We start from the raw sequence: 16,593 nt of genomic DNA, 5'->3' as shown, positions 1-16,593 counted from the left end.
AGTGATGATTCACCTCGACTCGACTCCTCCTCACATTTCGGACCCTGGCTGGTCTGGGATACGATGGGATACGAGGCAAGTGGCGGTCGGCTGGGATTCGGCCACAAACGGCTGGCTCAAGCCCCGACGCCCGAGCACTCACTGGCAGACTCCTACATTGAGCCCAGGTCCCTAATGAACTTTTCCTATATTATATGAAGGTAAGGCAGTCAGATTCATGCCAGAATCGGGCGTTTATTGCTTGTATGCATCGGTTAAAGTTTTATGGACCACTATGTCACTCTCCTCGTGGATAGGTGCACGGCTCATGTGAACCAGACGCTATCGTCACCTTCCTCACACTCGAAAAACTCGTCGGCGGTGTCAGAGCTGAGGTCCAGTGTTGAAGTCTCTCCAGCCCCTACCCCGAGCGAGCGCCCAGCCCCAGTGCCGTCCATGGGTCGCCTTCCCTCCCGCCGAACACGATGACGCTCCTCGGCCCTCTCCGTCAGCCTCTGGTGCATGTAGACGAGTCCATCGCGGACATCTGTGTCGGGCGGTAGATTAAGCCAAGGTTCGCTCCGCAACAGGTCCCCCATCGGGTTGTAGCCTTGTTCGCCCTCGTCGTCACAATCCCCTGCCTCCATTTCCCCCTCCTCCACGTCTCGCCAGGAGGCGAGAGAGGTCATAGCACCGCGCGATGCAAGGCCACTTGGAGTTCCACCCTCCCCATCGGTGCCAATTGACACATGAGATGAGCCAGAGGTGGTCTCCAGGGTAGTATGAAGGTGAAAAGGGGCTGGACGATGCCGTGGAGTCGTTACTGAAATCGCTGAAATGGTCTTTGTGGCGGATCCATTTGGCCTTGGAGACACAATGGCTTCTGGGAGGTTGTGTGGCTCCGCAATGCTGGCACGGCTCGGCGGAGGGGTGGGAGTCTCATTGAGTCGAGGTTTTTGGTAGGGAACGCGAGGGTCGGATTCCCAGCGCCGGCTCCCCAGCCGTTCCCGAATTCGCTTCACAGCCGCCATTGCTTCAGCCTTCCCGTGGCGCTCCCACTCGGTCGGGGACGGCGGGCGGTCGTCGTCCGAAGAGTCCTCCGCCGCGGTGCCGTACTCGCCATCCTCCGCGCGCTCCTGCTGCCTCTGCACCGACCGAAGCTTGCCATTGACCCTATTGAGAGTGTGGTGGACGTCGATGTCCTCGACTCCTGCTCCGCCACGCTGTGGGGCGGAAGGGTGAACCGGTCTCTGGACGTGGTACTCGCTATCCTTGCGAGGTCGGAGGTCCTTGGCAATCTCGTACGCGCGCTCCCACTGCTCAGGACTCCTGTCCTCCCGTGGCAGCTCGCCGGTGGAGTGAAGCAAGTCGATCGCGGATGGGGAGTAACCGGCCAGAGTGAGCTCGGCGGTCGTTGGCAGGTATCCGGCCGGGACGTCCGCGCCCGGCTGTTGGACGGCCCGAGCTCGCCACGCCGAGTACGCGCGAGCACGGTCTTCGACGCGGGCATGGTGCATCCACTTGACGGCGAGGGGCTTGGCGAAGTCGATTGTGCTAGGAGCGGCGGTAAGGTTGGGGGGAGTCGGCCTGCTGGGTGGAGGGGACGGCACCAGCGTCTCCTCCGACGCGCGCGACATGACGGTGGAGTCGGTAGGAACTCGTTTGAGCGTGTCTGTAGAGCCTCCGCTCACGCGCCGAAGGAAGACCTTGCTGCGGTCGATGAGGCTGACACTACTCGCACGGGGAGTGGTACATGGGCTGCTGCAGGGGGTCGAGGGCATCGTCCAACCGGGGCTCGAGGCGTCCGGGAGGTCGCGCCACAGGCCGCCCAGGAGCGACTCCGGTGTGAGCGCGATACGGGCCCGGAATCGCTCCATAGGGTTCTCAATTGCGGCGATGCGGTCCAGGTGTTGCTGGTAGCCTCGGCGGAGGCATAAGAGGGCCGTATCGCGGACGTCGCCGTGCGTCGCAGGGTAGCCCGGCTTGCCCTTGAAGAGGACTGTCCTGCCAAATGCTGCCTTCTGGTCGAACTCGTCCACTGCTTGGACGCTAGCCTCGATCCAGAGCTCGGCCCAGGCTACCGGTCCGCGCACGAGGAGATCCTGGACGGCCGAGCGGTGAATGCCCTTGCTCACGGCTCCTGCGACTGCCTGATACACCTCCTCGTGGAGCGTGAATGCAGCCACATGGTCATGGACTACCTCATCTGCGCGTGTCAGCTCGGTTTGGAGGGAGTCCCGCAGTCACTCACCCAGCTGGGCCAGCCCGTATATCCTGAAGATGATGGCGTGGGCCGCCTTCTTGGCCTGGAGCGCACGGGCCGTCGCCTCGTTGGCCGAGAAGCTGGCCTGCCGCACCGCGTACATCATCCATTGGATGTGCTCCAGCAGCTCAATGACCTCTTTCTCGGGTGGCGGAGTGTCGAGGCAGTCCGGGGTACCGAGGAGATGAGCCAGCTTCACCTTGGCCTTGTGGTAAGAGGCGGGAAGCTGCCTGCCCACGTCGGCGGCGAAGAAACTGTGGGTCATGATCTCCAGCAGGAGCTGCGTGTGTCAGTCACCCCGATCCCCCAAGACTCCCACTCACCTTTCCGTGCCCGAGGAGCGTGTAGCACGCGTTTCGACGCGCGCTCTCGTCCTTGAGGGCCGTGAGGACCCCGGCCCTGAGGCCAATCGAGTCGCGGGGCTCATACTCGATGATCTTGTGTTCTGACAGGAGGAAGCGCTCCTGGCCGAAGGAGATGGGTGCGAAGAGGATGGTGGGGTTGATACTGTTCGTGAAGAGTTGGAGCCACATGGTGGTGCAGAGCTGGTCAGGTGGGAGGAAAGTAGTCAAGAGAGTGAGTAGGATGCGACTTTATGACACCAACTGGGCATCCCCACCATCAGTGCGTGCTCACCCACGCTTCTTGGATCAGCGCCGCCGCTGCACACAACACTCGCGCATGGGTGCGAGAAGTGATGCGTATGGCACACACGACATGGTGCGCCACTCTGCCTTCGCTGCCCACTCAGATTTCGAGCGGCGTGCGACGCCTGCATGGATTCACATCGTTCAAACTCTCGCCCCCGGCTGAGCTGGTGCTCCAGGCGCATTGTTCGGGTCAAATTGAGGAGGTTGTGAGCCCGATGAGAGAGCATTGAACGCGTTCCATCTCAATCTGGGCAAGGAGGGGATGGCGGGGATGAGCGCACAAGTCCTGGTCCCCTGTGGTGGCGTCTCTGCGCTCGGTTGGACTCTGCTGTCGTCCCCCGGCCACACACCGAATAACGAAGAGCATCTATCCCCGTTTTCGGCTGGCGGAAGTTGGGAGAGGTGGCCCCTTCAATGCAGCGACCAGGGTACATGATAGTTGACGAGGGGAGTGGACATGTTGCACCCTTGAGATTGCATACTGTCGGAATCTGAGATTGGTGTGGGCCGTCAGCAGGCATGCGGGCTGGTCATTGTGGCACACCAGCCCAGGTGGCCACAGATGCTTTTCCACCGGGAACATTTCTGCATCTCGATCATCATCACTATTCTTTTTTCAACTGTTGAACGGAGGGGAGAGCGTGATGGTGTGCTGACCGTCGCGCCAACCCTCAACCCGCCGACTCAGCAACAAACAACCTGCTCACTATGGACTGGTCACTACGCCCCAATCGGCGCCGCTCCCAACTCCATTCACTGACGCTTGACTGTCACTCTACAGCGAGCAGACAGAATTGGCGTCGGAGCTCGGGATCAACTGGTTCGGGAGGTTCTGGGCAATGCGCCACGAACGAAAGTCGCGCTGAAGGTGCCAGGTCACGGGGCGGCCCATGAGCTTCGTCATACTGGCGTCCTGTTCCTCCTTGGGGAGCATGTTGATCGTGAACATCTCGAAGTCCATGTGGTTGCGAAGGAAGTTGGAGCAGTCGCGGCGCACCTGGGCATGGGTGCGCGGGTTAACGTTGCTGTCAATGGGGAAGAGCTTGGAGACGTCGAGCAAGCCCTCCTTGCACATCTGCTCAACCACGTCGATGACAATGTTGATGGGGTGCGCCACTAGGCCCGTTGGGAAGGTCTTGACGATGGCGAAGAATCGGCGGAAGGACATGTTCTTCCTCCACTCCTCGTCGATGCGCTTGAAGAGCTCGTGCATGACGAGGTGGCGGTCAAAACCGTCGGCAGCGATCCACTCTGCAGAGAGGCATCAGCACCGTTGGGATCAAAAAACTCCACTTACCGTGCTGGGGAGTAAGAAGACCGTACGCCATGTACACGATCTCGCGCCACTCGATCCAACGGCTGGACCGGCTCTCAGAGATGACAATGCCGATGATCGAGTTCCTCGCGCCGAGGCGGGACGACTTGGCCTGGGTACCAGATGTGTCCTCCTCCTCGTTTGACTTCTCGAGCTGGGCCATGATGTCCTTCATCTCCTTCTTGAGGTGCTTCAGCTTGAAAAGGTTGGGGATAGTTGCGCGCGACGCAGGCCCGGCGTGGTTCCACTCCATGATGGCATCGACTAAGCGGTTGGCTTCGGGCGTGATGCTGGGCGGGCTGCGATCATCCGGCATGGACTTCTTGGCGAGCTCCTTGTACTCCTTGGCGAGGCCCTGAAGAACCAAGTCAGTGCCATGCTACCTAGTGATTCTGGGCGAGGACTCACAACTGACTGGGTGGCGAGCGTCTCCACCACCAACTTGCGGTAGAGAGGGAACATGACACAGAGCAAACCGCTGACCTCGCGGTTCTGCAGCTGCTGCTGCGGAGTCATGGAAGAGAAGACGGTCGACATTGCTGGCGACAGTGAGGGGGAACTGGAGAGGTGTGAGGTGTGAGGAAGAATCAAGAGATGTTACATTGGTGGTGGGTTTTGATCAACCTCGTTGAGGTGGTGGAGCGGGCGGTCCTGTCAACAACCCATCAGTGATGAGCACCACAATAGGGGCCTTGAATGACGAGGTAGTGAAACGCAATCCTGGCACCTATTCTCCGCAAGCATACGACGCGGGGGCGCTGTAAACAGAGACAAAGCATCACCACCACCAGATTGTTTGTCTCACGCCCGACTCCTCCGCCACTCGACGGAAGCAAAACCACATGGTCGTGGCACCCTCGCACCTCCGCTCGCACCCTTCTTGCCCAATGACGACCTCCGACGCCGACCCCGCTACACAAAAACTCGGGCTCGTGCTTGCGCACGCGCCTGAGAGGCCCTCGCCGGGATTTGAACCCAGGACCACTCCCATTGCTTAAGGTGCATCAGCGCCCTAAGAGAGTATGATAGCCACTACACCACGAGAGCCGCCACATTCGGGGCGTGGAAATCGCCTCGTGAGTGTGGGCCGGTGGATGGCGTCAGCCGCTGGCTGTGTGTGTCGGCAGATGGCTGAGATTATGCACACTCTGCTATCCTCCGCCGTCGCCTTCCCCCCTCCCCATTCTCTGCGCCCGCCCGCTGAGGGCGCCGTTCCCTACGATTCAAAAGGGCGACATTCCTCCATCCTCCTTCTCTCAACTCAACATTCCTTCATTCGCCACTCGCTCCTCTCCTCGCATACTTTAACAACTCCACACAGTCCCATAACATGAAGATCTCTCACGGCCACTGGAAGGGTTGGAGTGTGAGTAGCATTCCTTGAACTGTGCTGACCCCAGGTCCGCCTGGAGTACACCGACGGCAAGAAGAAGATCGGTGAGCAGGCTTGATTGACTCGTGCCCTGAGTCCTGAGTCAGATGGCTTATACTGTCCAGATGAGCACGCGCCCTCCTACATATCTGCCCAGCGCACTGGCAAGACTCCTCTTCACGTCGCCTACGCGGAGGTCAAGTTCTATGAGCATGTTCGTCTTCCTCACCTTCCCTCACACCAGGCCAGTGCTGACGAACAACAGCCTTTCCAGATCATCGTTGAGCGCGACGGCACTCAGTCTAGTCAAAAGGAGGTGCAACTCAACTGTATCATCGATGGTCGCCAGCTGAGCTCTGGCCAGGTGTCATACGGCGACGGGAAGGGCTCCACCGTCTTCGACACCTGGGTCGACGAGGGGTGTGGGACCTATCATGACAAAAACTACAAGTTCGCCCCCATCGTAAGTGCCGTTGACGAAAGGCGACTGACGACACAAAGCTGTTCATCCCGGATGGGCCTATCCCCGCGGAGGCTCTTTACTACGGCTCCATCATCGTCACGCTCGAAGAGATCACGGCGAGGACCACCCCCACGGCCCCCAAGATTCTTTGTACCGGGAACAAGCCGCTCGGGCTCCTCGATAAGAAGCTAGAGCACCAGACTACGGACTGCTACGTGGATGGCAACACCGTTCGTGCGTCGCAGCCAGGTCCTATTTCCTACATCAGTCTCAACAAGTCCATCCCGAAGGCTACCGTGGTCTTCAAGGTGCGCAAAGCGATAACCCCCCAGAGCGCTGACTTCTCCACAGTACGGCTCGACCAACACGCTGAAGAAGAACGGCATCATTCCCAAGACCCCGACTGCTATCGCATCGCGTCCGACGACCAGATACGGCGGAACCAAGTTTAAGCAGAGCGCCACGCCTCTCACCGTCATTTACAACCCTGATACCCCTCGCAAGCGTCACCGCACCAACAGCGACAAGGGTAACGACAGTGACAGCTCGTCGTCGTCGTGGAGCAAGGTCTGAGGGCTGATGTCCGACGCCTTAGCCACAGTGGCGTAAGATCATACCTATGTATCATCAAGCACACACATTCCAATCAATACCATCCAAGACAGATAACAAATCAAGACGAGAAGACGCGATGTATGTACGTATATAGTCAACTGTAAATAGATCAGTAAAGCGACCAGGCGGGTCCATTCATATTATGTAGGCGTGTGACACCCAAGTCCGGTATGGCTGCAGCAGCATTCACCCAATGTCATTGGAGGGGGTGAGTCGGCGGCAGTGGCGGCACAAGCACACCATTCGCCTTGCCTCGTCAGTAACAAGGCAATGAACGTATGGACCATGGCGGAGCTCCTGAGGTAATGTACCCTAGGTGAGATGGTCATCACCACGCGGTCGCAAAGAACTAATGCAGAGATACATCGGCGTTTTATTATGGAACCCGAGAATGAAAAGAGTCTATGGAGGCATGGCGCAGCGCTAGTGGCGCGCAGATTACCAGTGGGGTGCGTTGATGAAGAGGGCAAGGAGACATCCAGCAGCGGTACCGGTGATGGGCACGGTGAGGACCCAGCCGAGGATGATCCAGCCAAAGGCGCGCCAGTTGACGGCGCGGAAGCCACCCGAGCAGATACCGACACCGGCGGTGGAGCCGGCGATGCACATGGTGGTGGAGACGGGGATACCGTACTGCGAGGCGAGGAGGACGGTGATGGACGAGCCGAGCTCCATGGAGAAACCACGCGAGGGCGAGTGGAGGGTAAGACGGTTGCCAAGAGCCATCATGATGTTGTAGCCGTAAGTGGCGAGACCGATGACAATCCAAATACCACCGAAGGCGAGAATCCAGGTGGGGGTAGGCGTGTCCTTGGGGGTGATGATACCCTCGGACCAGACGTAGTAGACAGCGGCGAAGGGACCAACAGCGTTGGCGACATCGTTGGAGCCGTGGGCGAACGAGTTGGTGCACGCGGTGAGAACCTGGAGGAACGAGTACATGTGCTCGACCTCGTTGTCGTAGACGGTGGCGGCGTTGTGCATGTCGTTGATGCGGTCACCCTCGGCACCCTGGCGAAGCTGGGCGGCGTGGACGTCGAAGAGGATGCCGCGGGTGAGGTAGTAGGGGATGTACTGGGTGATGACCTTGGCGACGTTGGAGGGGAGCTTGTTCCAGCCCTCAAGAGGGGCGGGGTTGCGCCAGCCGTAGGGGATCTCCTTCTCGACCTCGGCAAGGGGAACGTTGCGGCGGACCGGAGCGTCAGGGGTGCCGGCCTCGATGTCCTTGACCTTCTCCTCGGACTCGATGTGAGTCTCGGTGCCGTTGGACGAGGTGCGGGTGGCGGGGAGGGCGGGGGCCGAGTGGTCGTCGTCCTTGTGGATGCGGTAGTCGGGGACGAACTGGTGGTTCTCGTCGGCGGGGGCCTCGGGGGCGGGGCGCTTCCAGAGGAGGGGGCCGAGGAAGAAGTGGTACCACTTGATAGTGTAGTCCTTGCGAACGACCTTGGCGTAGACGAAGGGCAGCCAGAAGATGGTGGAGAGGACGGCGACGACAAGGGCGGTGAGGACGATGGCGAGGGCGATCGTGGTCTGGGGGAGCTTGTCGAGCTTGAGCGAAGGCGAGCCCTTGTACACGATCGACATGGTAAGGACGGCGGTCACGGTGAAGAAGTAGACGGGGGCGACGGCGAGACCCCACTTGATGGCGTTCTTGCGGACAAGGACGACGTACTTGGTGATGAGGTAGACGGTGGCGCCGAAGCCGGCGGCGATCGAGGGCGCGATGACCATACCGGCGAAGATTGTGCCGAGACCCTTGCCGTTGTTCCAGCCCCACTGGACGGCCTTGGGGCCGTTAAGGGCGACACCGACACCGGCGAGCGCCGAGACGAGCGAGTAGGTGGTGGAGACGGGCCACGAGTTCTTGGTGGCGATCATGAGCCAGGTGGCCGAGCAGGCGAGCGCGCAGGTGAACGCAAGCATCTCAATACCAGCGTTGCCCTTGAAGGCCGAGAGGGAGATGATGCCGTTCTTGATGGTGCCTGCGACCTTGGCACCGACGAGGACGGCGCCAAGGAACTCGCAGATACCGGCCAGGATGACGGCCTGGGTCATGGTGAGCGACTTGGACGAAACCGACGTGGCGAACGAGCTGGGGCGTGTTAGTCCGCGGAATGTGGCAGATCCAGCGCTCGCCACTCACTTGGCGACATCGTTGGCACCAATGTTGTACGCGTCGAGAGCCGAGAAGAGGAGACAGATGGCGAAGATGTAGTCGTACTGGTGGAGGTACGCCATTGTGGTGGTGCGCGCGTGGCGTAGGTTGTCGGGTCGGAGTGGCTAAGTGTCCGCGGGGTGTGGCTTCTGCCTTTTGTCGCTGCTCTGCTGCAATGCAAGCTTGCGCTGTCGAGTGTCGGGGATGCCTTGGGCTGAGGTGGCGAGGTGAGGATGGGGAAGACACTCGACATGCATGCCCCCGCCGATCTTTTAGACCATGCCAGCGGCGGCGAGATCACACGACCGCCATAGGTGAGTAGCACGCCGAGCAGCTAGCACCACGCCGGCGAGCTCGAACGTGCATGCATATCCACACGACCCGACTCGCTGGCGCGAGCACGTTTCTCTGTCGCCACCGCCGCCGCACATGATACCCAGCGCTCGGAAACGACGACTACATAAAGCCAAGATGTTCAAGACACTTGGCAGCGTGTTCCCCTCGACGTTTGTTTCTTGGCACACGACCTGGCCGCAGCAAAAGTCGTTTGCTTCCGCCGCAGCAAGGTGGAGCAGGGGGGTACAGGGCGGGGCGGAGACGCCTAGGGCGATAGAGAGGCACGTACCGATATTGGGCCGATATCTGCCTCATGTTGCTGCGGCCGCCGTCGCCGCGCCGCCGCCGCGCCGCGCCATGGGTGGTGGTCGGACAGTGCCGAGCGAGCATTTTTAGTGGTTTCACACGGTGCGCAGCGGGGATCATCAGTGCCTGGTGCGCATTACGCGGCTGGACAGCGCGCAGGGGGGGGGCAGCGTGCAGCGTGCAGCGTGCAGGGAGTCCTCGCCTCGCTCGACGAGCGTGAGCGTCGCGTGGCGTCGCCTGGTTGCACACGCTCGCACACATGCACACATCATCACTCACACATGCATACTCGAGAACGACGCCCCGTGGGACAGCCTGCTTGCCGCCAGGTGTGGTCTCGCTGGGAGGGGGGTCCGGGCCTGGCTAGGACCGAGAGATCGAGGCCTCGCGGTCGGCGCGACCTCCGAGGAGGGAGGTCTCAGCCCCGGGGCCAACACCAACCCCCACGTAATACCGGAATGCACGTTGGCTAGCGCGCAGAGCCGAGCGCACATCGGCCGAGGCTTGGCGTGCGTCCCAACCCACGTTCGCGGACCCACTCGATCTGAGCCGCGCCGATGGAACCGGCGGGCGTGGAACGAGGCGCCTCCGCGGCGCACACGGCAGCCGAGCTCTCTCTGTCCGTGCGCCGTCGCCTGCTTGCTGATCACTCGCACCTCTACTGCTGATGCATACCTCTCTCGCTACTCTAGCAGTCGCCGCGAGGCCAGAGGAATGGCCAAGCCCCGCTGCCCACAAGACAGGAAAGTCGAGGTGGTTGCGTGCCTGGGACTAAGGACGCGCTTGTTATCAATGTCTTGGCGCGGACCGACAATAAACGTGCGTGGCGGCCCTCGTCAGTTTTGCACCTCCACCCGCAAAGCTTTCTCGAAACGATGCATGCAGCTCAGAGTAAGGATCATGCACTCTGTGCACACCCCTGAGGCGGTCTTGGCATTGAGCAGTCACGCGGAGCAGCGCCTCTGACGCAGGGAGCGGACGCCGAAGCCGACGCCGACACCGACCACCAACCGACCCAGCCAGCGCACGTTTGTCGTCCACCGCGCCAAGACCCGGCGGCCAGGAACACTGTTCTTCCATCCACCCACTCACCATCATATTCAGTTAGCTCAAGGGTTCAGTGTTACACATCAGGCTGACGTTGCTCACTTGCCCTCGGCTCGCCATGCCTCGGTGCATGCAGCCTCGGCGCGTTAACCTGCGCTCCGGCGCCTCAAGCCTCGCTGCCCCCTGATGGCCCTCGTCTCACCTGCCTGCGGATGCGGTGCGGAAGCTGCGCCGCCATACCGTCGGCTCGGTCCGACCGGTCCCTTCCAAACAAGCTTCTCTCTGCACGCAGGCCGCACGTGGGGCCACATGCCGCCCGCGGCGCGGCGCAACACCTCACACCGACGAGACTGACCTTTGACGCCCACAGCCCACGACATCACCCCCGATGCAGAAGCCGGACCAGGGGTAGCAAGCGGAGAGCATCGGATGGGCGTTGCTAGTGGGCCTCTGACTTCTCGCCTGGCGCCTGTCACCTCGACGCCGCCTGCGTCAACTCTACCACTTCACTCACCGTGCCAAGCCTTGAGGCTGGAAATAGCGCAGCAAGTCACCCCCACCACCACATGAACCCAATGCCCCCAGCTTGATCTCTGGGCCCACCTCGCCCACGTTCTTGCCTGTATCGCTAGAGACAGACGGCAGCGTCGTCGTCGATACAGGAACGTACCAGGGGCACCCGATCTCGAGCTTGCTTGCCTCGTTGCCTCGGCCGGCACGGGGGGCCGCTTGTTCGCTTGCTTGTCCGCTTGCTGGTCCGCTCGTTCGTCATACAAAAAGGTGCACGGCTGCACGGCCTCCCCCCCAACCACTAACAAACCTCTCGAAATGGTCGCCCTCGGCTTCACCACCGCCGTGGCTATCCTCGCCGCGCTCGCGACGGGCACCAACGCCCAGACCTTCCGCCGTACCGCCGCTTGCCCCAAGCTCGGATGTGTCTTCCCTCCTGACCAGGCCGACTTCATTGCTGGTCGTGAGTGTTTGTCGGTGGTTGCTATGACGGAGGTGGGATGCCGGCGGTGAGATGACGACGCGTCTGCCACTGGCCGGGGATGAGGCCGGAGACGCGTCTTGGTCGGTGGGAACCCAACTCCACTACGGCCTCTACTCTTCCCGCGACGCGTCTTATACTCGGTGCATGCCGGTCGGGCCCTCGGCCGCGGGGGTACCCGAGGCATGTGGCCTCCCTCCCGTCCTCCCACACTACACCACCTACCCCACACCACACCCCCTCGACCCTCGCTGACCCCGCAGAAACCTTCGACATCCGCGTCGAGGTCCAGGCGCCTGTCAACGGCTCCGAGGCGTACAACGGCGGTGTGGTCAACGACAAGTTCTCGCTCCAGCTCTCGCACAACGGCGGCGAGCTCGTCGACGTGACCAAGTTCTTCTCGGTCGAGGACCCCAAGGCCGACAAGTACAACTTCACCTACTTTGAGGACCTGTTTGCCCAGGACAGCAAGGCGCCCACGCCCGTCAACGTCCTGTCCAAGTCGTACCGCAACGTCCAGCTCCACAAGCCTGGCCACTACAAGGCCGTGCTCTCGTACAACGATGGCCAGACCACCGAGGCCAACTGGGAGGTGCTCGAGTTCTGCGAGGCCAAGGCCAAGAACGTCATCTTCTTTGTCGGTGACGGCATGGCCACGTCCATGATCTCGGCTGCCCGTCTCCTCGCCCACAAGACGGTCAACGGCAAGTACAAGTCCAAGCTCAAGCTCGACGAGGCCCCCGCCTACGGTGCCCAGATGACCCACTCGCTCGACTCGTTCATCACCGACTCGGCCAACTCGGCCTCGGCCCTCTTCACCGGCAAGAAGATGACTGTCAACGGTCTCAACGCCTACACCGACTCTACCGGCAAGGCGTTCGCCAACGCCAAGGTCGAGACCATCTTCGAGATGTACCGCCGCATCACTGGTGGCCAGGTCGGCATCGTCTCCAAGGCGTACATTGCCGACGCTACCCCCGCCGCCGTCGTCACGCACACGTCGCAGCGCGCGCAGTACACTGCCATCATCGAGCAGTTCCTCGTCGGCGTGACGGGCAACTACTCGTGGTACCCTTGGCAGGGTGTCGACCTCCTCTTCGGCGGAGGTGCCGAGAACTTCCTCCCCGGCCCCGGCAACGGCAACATCTCGCAGTTTGACCGCTGGGCCAAGGCCGGCTACCAGGTTGGCTACACCAAGACCGAGCTCAACGCGTTCAACAACGACGACCGCGCGCTCGCCATCTTCACCCGCGGCAACATCTCGACCTGGCTCGACCAGAACGTCTACAAGAAGACGCTCGACTACGCCCTCCTCCCCGACGGCACGGCCGGCGCCTACGACCAGCCCGGCCTCAAGGACATGACCATCAAGGCTATTGACATCCTCTCGGCCCGCGCCAAGAAGCGTGGCACCGGCTGGTCGCTCATGTCCGAGGCTGCCCTCATCGACAAGGAGATGCACGTGCAGGACGTTGACCGTGCGCTCGGCGACCTGCTCGAGCTCGACGACACTGTGCGCGCCACGCTCGAGCACCTCGAGAAGATTGGCGAGCTCGACCAGACCCTCGTCGTCGTCACCGCCGACCACGGCCACGGCTTCGACGTCTACGGCTCGGCCGACACCAAGTTCCTCAAGGAGCAGAACTCGGACCGCAAGAAGCGCAACGCCGTCGGCGTGTACCAGAACTCTGGTCTCTCGGCCTACACTGTGCCCCAGGGCGTCAACCCCACCGTGCACGACGAGTACGCCGGCCCCCAGGGCGAGGGCTTCCCCGTCACCTGGGACCCCCGCTACTCTATCGCCCACGGCTGGGCCGCGTTCCCCGACAAGCGTGAGGACTTTGCCATCAACGCCGGCCACGAGCGCATCCCCGCGACCAAGAACGCGAGCGGCTACTTCTTCAACCCCCAGGACAACCTCGACGGCTTTGCCATGACCGGCAACCTCGACGTGTCCGAGGGCCAGGGCGTCCACTCGCTCGTTGATGTGCCCATCTACGCCTGGGGCCCGGGCCACGAGCTCTTCCGCGGTGTCATGGGCAACGTCGACATTGCCTTCAAGGTCGCCGAGGCGCTCGGCCTCGGCCGCGACTACAACGCCACCAAGGAGTACACCAAGTAAGGTGGACACTGCACTGGCGGGTGGACACGCGCTCGCGGGTGGACACTGGTTTGGGTATAATTCAATTCAATTGGGACATTAGAGGGGGTTGATAGAGGGTAGTTTATGCAGCTATCCATTGGGCTACGCGAGCCGACGGCGGAGGTTGCGAGAAGGCGGCGAGGGCGCGGTGGTCTGAGGAGGTTGGGCAGTGGGCATGGAGTAGGCCGCTGTCGGTGCAGTGGGCAGGTCGATTGAGACGCCTTCGCCTATCTCTTGGGCTATGATCAGCTTTAGGTGCAGCGTGCTCGCCTCGTCGGTCGGCGCGTCGAGTCCGTAGTAGACACAGGGCGATAAGGGAGTCACGCGACTGTCTGTCCAGCTGTGCGTAAGATGTGATCACCTGCAGTCGTCAGCGACACGAGGTTACGCGGGCGACGGCATACGACGGGAGGGTCACCTTCAGTCGTGAGCGAGACGACCTTGGCCCACGGCTGGCGGGCGGACACACGGAATGCATTCTGACGGCTGGCTGGTCAGCGGCCACCAGCGGGCCAACGCACCGGGCCTCGCTGGCAGCGCGATAGCGCTTCGCGGCTTCGCGCTCCTGCATCAGCAGGGAGAGCTTGGCTTCAATCGCGTCCATGCGGTGCTGGATTTCGGCTTGGACTGGAGGTGACGTTGTCGCTCTCGACATACCGTCTGCGGCCGGCGAGGCCAGGCGAGCAGCGGCGAGGGTGCTGTCGGAGGTGCTGGGGCCATCGGACGGGCCTGCGCTGTCTGGCATCTTGTGAGTGAGGTTGAGAGAGCAATCGCGACAAGCAATGGTCTTGTGTTGCGGTTGTCTCAAGAGTGGTTCGCGACTTGGCTGCATGCGGTCTATACCCACGACACCGCCTACACCATGCTCGCCGGCTCGTCGACAAACGACCCCTTGCGGCTCTGCTCCCAGTAGCTAACGCTCGCGCGCGCCAGCCGGCCCCTCAACTCGCCGATCGAACCATTCGCCAGCTTGAGCGCGTTGGGCTGCCATACCCCGAGCGGGCGGTTGCGCTCGCTGAACATCCACTCCGAGGGGTCGCGGAACGGCGTGCTCGTGATCGCCTCGAGCTCCTTTGCGATGATCTCGCGGCAGAAGTACCCGAGGTTCAGGTCGTTCTTGTCGTACCCGAACGGATTCTCAATCTCCTCCGCGATGCTAGCATACCCCATGACGATGTACGTCGTCACGACCGTCGCTGGCACCGTGATCCACTTGAAGTTGGAGGCGTAGAGCTGGAACGGGAGCGCGAGGCAGTAGATCCAGCTCACTTCCCAGATATGCGCGTTGAAGCTCCAGGGAATCGGCGTGGTGAGGATACGCTCGAGATTGACCAGCGCGTCGGTCAGGCTGTTGATGGCCGCGAAGAGCGCGTTGGTCGTCGGCACGTCGAGCACCTTGCGCCGCTGCAGCGCGGCGAGGTACATGCTCATGTAGACTGTTATCTCGAGCGGGATGTTCTGGCCGCCCCCGTGGCCCCCGAGGGCGAGCGACGCGCCGAGCTCGACGTCGCTGTCGGGCTCGACCTTTTCTCCCTTCGGCGCCGGGCGCAGGCGCGCCACCCAGCCGCCGGCGCACGTGTCGCGCAGCCGCGTGCGCGGGACATTCTCGGCGCGGTGCAGCTCGACGTGGTCCCGCGCCGAGAGCGACGGCAGGTCGCCGCCCAGCGTTGCGGCGCCGCCTGCCATGCCGCTCGGCATGGACAGGGACGGGATGAACGAGACGAGCGGGTACAGGTCCGAGTAGTGCCTAGCCTGTCAGTGGCCTCCCCCCCGCGCCGCGCCACTCACACGCCCTCCTCCCCGCGCAGGTAGTGCTTGACGGCGACGGCAAAGCCCAGCGCGAGGCGCACGGCCGTCTTCTTCTCGAGCACGGCCTTGGCCTCGTCCTTTGCGCGCTCGTCTGGGTCGGCCGGGGGGTCGGGCACGCACCGGTCCGGGCCTGCGCGTCAGCTTCACCCCTACCCCGAACGCACAGTGGAACCACACGGTGCGCGCCCACGTCCGACTCGCGTGCGTGATATTCGCCCACTGCCGCCTGCCGTCCGAGTACTTCTCATACGCCGACGACGTGCGGTAGCTCAGCGTCAGACCGAGCAGCACACCTGGCGTCAGCGAGCCCCCCCCCCACAACGCACCCAGCACCGTGATCATCGTGTTGGGAAACTCGAGGGACACGCTCGTCTTGAGGTTGACCAGCACCACCATGGTGCTCCACGCGCCTGTGAACAGCAGAATGGGCCAGATCCGCGCGAGTGCCGTCGCGCCCACCACGCGCACCCAGTGCAGCAGCGTCTTGTGCGGCCGGTGCTTGAGCACGTCCCACCCCGCGTCCTTGACAAAGTGCGCGTGCGAGCTCGCGTGCGACGTGTCGTGCCGGCTTAGCGGGGCCGGGAACGGGGTCACTGGCGCGTCGTCGCCGGCCGGGACGGCCGTGTCGAGCGAGAGGGCTACGCGCGGGGTGCGCCGGCCTTGCGTCGTTGACATGGTGAGTTGCTGAGCGAGGGGGAGGCGTAGAGGGCCGGCCGCGCGGGCCTCTACTTATACCCTCTCCTCGAACGTGCCCTCGCACCCGCTCGACGGCGGCTGCGGCCCAGATTAGCACGTTGGGCGATACCGGTGTGGGAATGGCGCGGCGCGTTACTCCAGGTCGACGACACCCGCGGCATGGCGCCGTTCCGCGACTTGCGCGACGCTTATCGCACCGCTGCACCGCTCGTCGCTGCCCAGAGCCGAGGCTCATCGGCGGCCATGCCTCCCGTCCCCGTCTCGGCCGGCGTCGCCCCGTTGCCCGCCGCTCGCTTGCCATGCTCGCTGCTGGCTGCGGTACAATGCCCCCCCGCGGTCGACGAGACAACGGCCCGCGGTGATTGAAACGTGCTTGGTCGCCCTGGATGCAGTGTCCTCCATCAGCGCCACTGCGGACGCGTCCGACGCGCGTGATTGTCACGCCGGCGACGA

The 16,593-nt window shown here is 62.4% G+C and overlaps 6 protein-coding genes and 1 non-coding gene across 7 annotated transcripts; 2 read left to right on the top strand and 5 right to left on the bottom strand.

The window, feature by feature from the left end:
- Nucleotides 1-363: 363 nt before the first annotated feature.
- Nucleotides 364-2,775, bottom strand: Q8F55_006033 (uncharacterized protein; the record flags this gene model as incomplete). The annotated part of the gene is made up of 4 exons (XM_069354504.1): nt 364-400; nt 1,096-2,185; nt 2,231-2,522; nt 2,566-2,775. 4 exons carry the CDS (start codon nt 2,773-2,775, stop codon nt 364-366), a joined length of 1,629 nt encoding a protein of 542 aa, XP_069209146.1.
- An 892-nt stretch (nt 2,776-3,667) lies between these two features.
- On the bottom strand, nt 3,668-4,744 carry Q8F55_006032 (uncharacterized protein; the record flags this gene model as incomplete). The annotated part of the gene is made up of 3 exons (XM_069354503.1): nt 3,668-4,143; nt 4,190-4,562; nt 4,616-4,744. 3 exons carry the CDS (start codon nt 4,742-4,744, stop codon nt 3,668-3,670), a joined length of 978 nt encoding a protein of 325 aa, XP_069209145.1.
- A 417-nt stretch (nt 4,745-5,161) lies between these two features.
- Q8F55_006031 lies at nt 5,162-5,254 on the bottom strand. Its single transcript has one exon. It is a non-coding gene; the product is annotated as a tRNA-Pro (tRNA).
- A 283-nt stretch (nt 5,255-5,537) lies between these two features.
- On the top strand, nt 5,538-6,615 carry Q8F55_006030 (uncharacterized protein; the record flags this gene model as incomplete). Its single annotated transcript, XM_069354502.1, has 6 exons — nt 5,538-5,573; nt 5,608-5,644; nt 5,687-5,793; nt 5,845-6,042; nt 6,081-6,350; nt 6,394-6,615. 6 exons carry the CDS (start codon nt 5,538-5,540, stop codon nt 6,613-6,615), a joined length of 870 nt encoding a protein of 289 aa, XP_069209144.1.
- A 480-nt stretch (nt 6,616-7,095) lies between these two features.
- On the bottom strand, nt 7,096-8,895 carry Q8F55_006029 (uncharacterized protein; the record flags this gene model as incomplete). The annotated part of the gene is made up of 2 exons (XM_069354501.1): nt 7,096-8,749; nt 8,801-8,895. The coding sequence occupies 2 exons, from the start codon at nt 8,893-8,895 to the stop codon at nt 7,096-7,098; spliced, it is 1,749 nt and encodes a 582-aa protein (XP_069209143.1).
- Nucleotides 8,896-11,329: 2,434 nt separating this feature from the next.
- Q8F55_006028 (uncharacterized protein) lies at nt 11,330-13,614 on the top strand (the record flags this gene model as incomplete). The annotated part of the gene is made up of 2 exons (XM_069354500.1): nt 11,330-11,474; nt 11,756-13,614. The coding sequence occupies 2 exons, from the start codon at nt 11,330-11,332 to the stop codon at nt 13,612-13,614; spliced, it is 2,004 nt and encodes a 667-aa protein (XP_069209142.1).
- Nucleotides 13,615-14,490: 876 nt separating this feature from the next.
- Nucleotides 14,491-16,119, bottom strand: Q8F55_006027 (uncharacterized protein; the record flags this gene model as incomplete). Its single annotated transcript, XM_069354499.1, has 4 exons — nt 14,491-15,382; nt 15,424-15,574; nt 15,609-15,737; nt 15,771-16,119. The coding sequence occupies 4 exons, from the start codon at nt 16,117-16,119 to the stop codon at nt 14,491-14,493; spliced, it is 1,521 nt and encodes a 506-aa protein (XP_069209141.1).
- Between the last annotated feature and the right edge of the window lie 474 nt (nt 16,120-16,593).

This window comes from Vanrija albida (genome assembly GCF_041260175.1).
Source record: "Vanrija albida strain AlHP1 chromosome Unknown contig_4, whole genome shotgun sequence".
In the NCBI taxonomy this organism is placed as follows: domain Eukaryota; kingdom Fungi; phylum Basidiomycota; class Tremellomycetes; order Trichosporonales; family Trichosporonaceae; genus Vanrija; species Vanrija albida.
The sequence above is the reverse complement of the archived record's forward strand: the minus strand, read 5'-3'. Positions and strand labels throughout refer to the sequence as shown.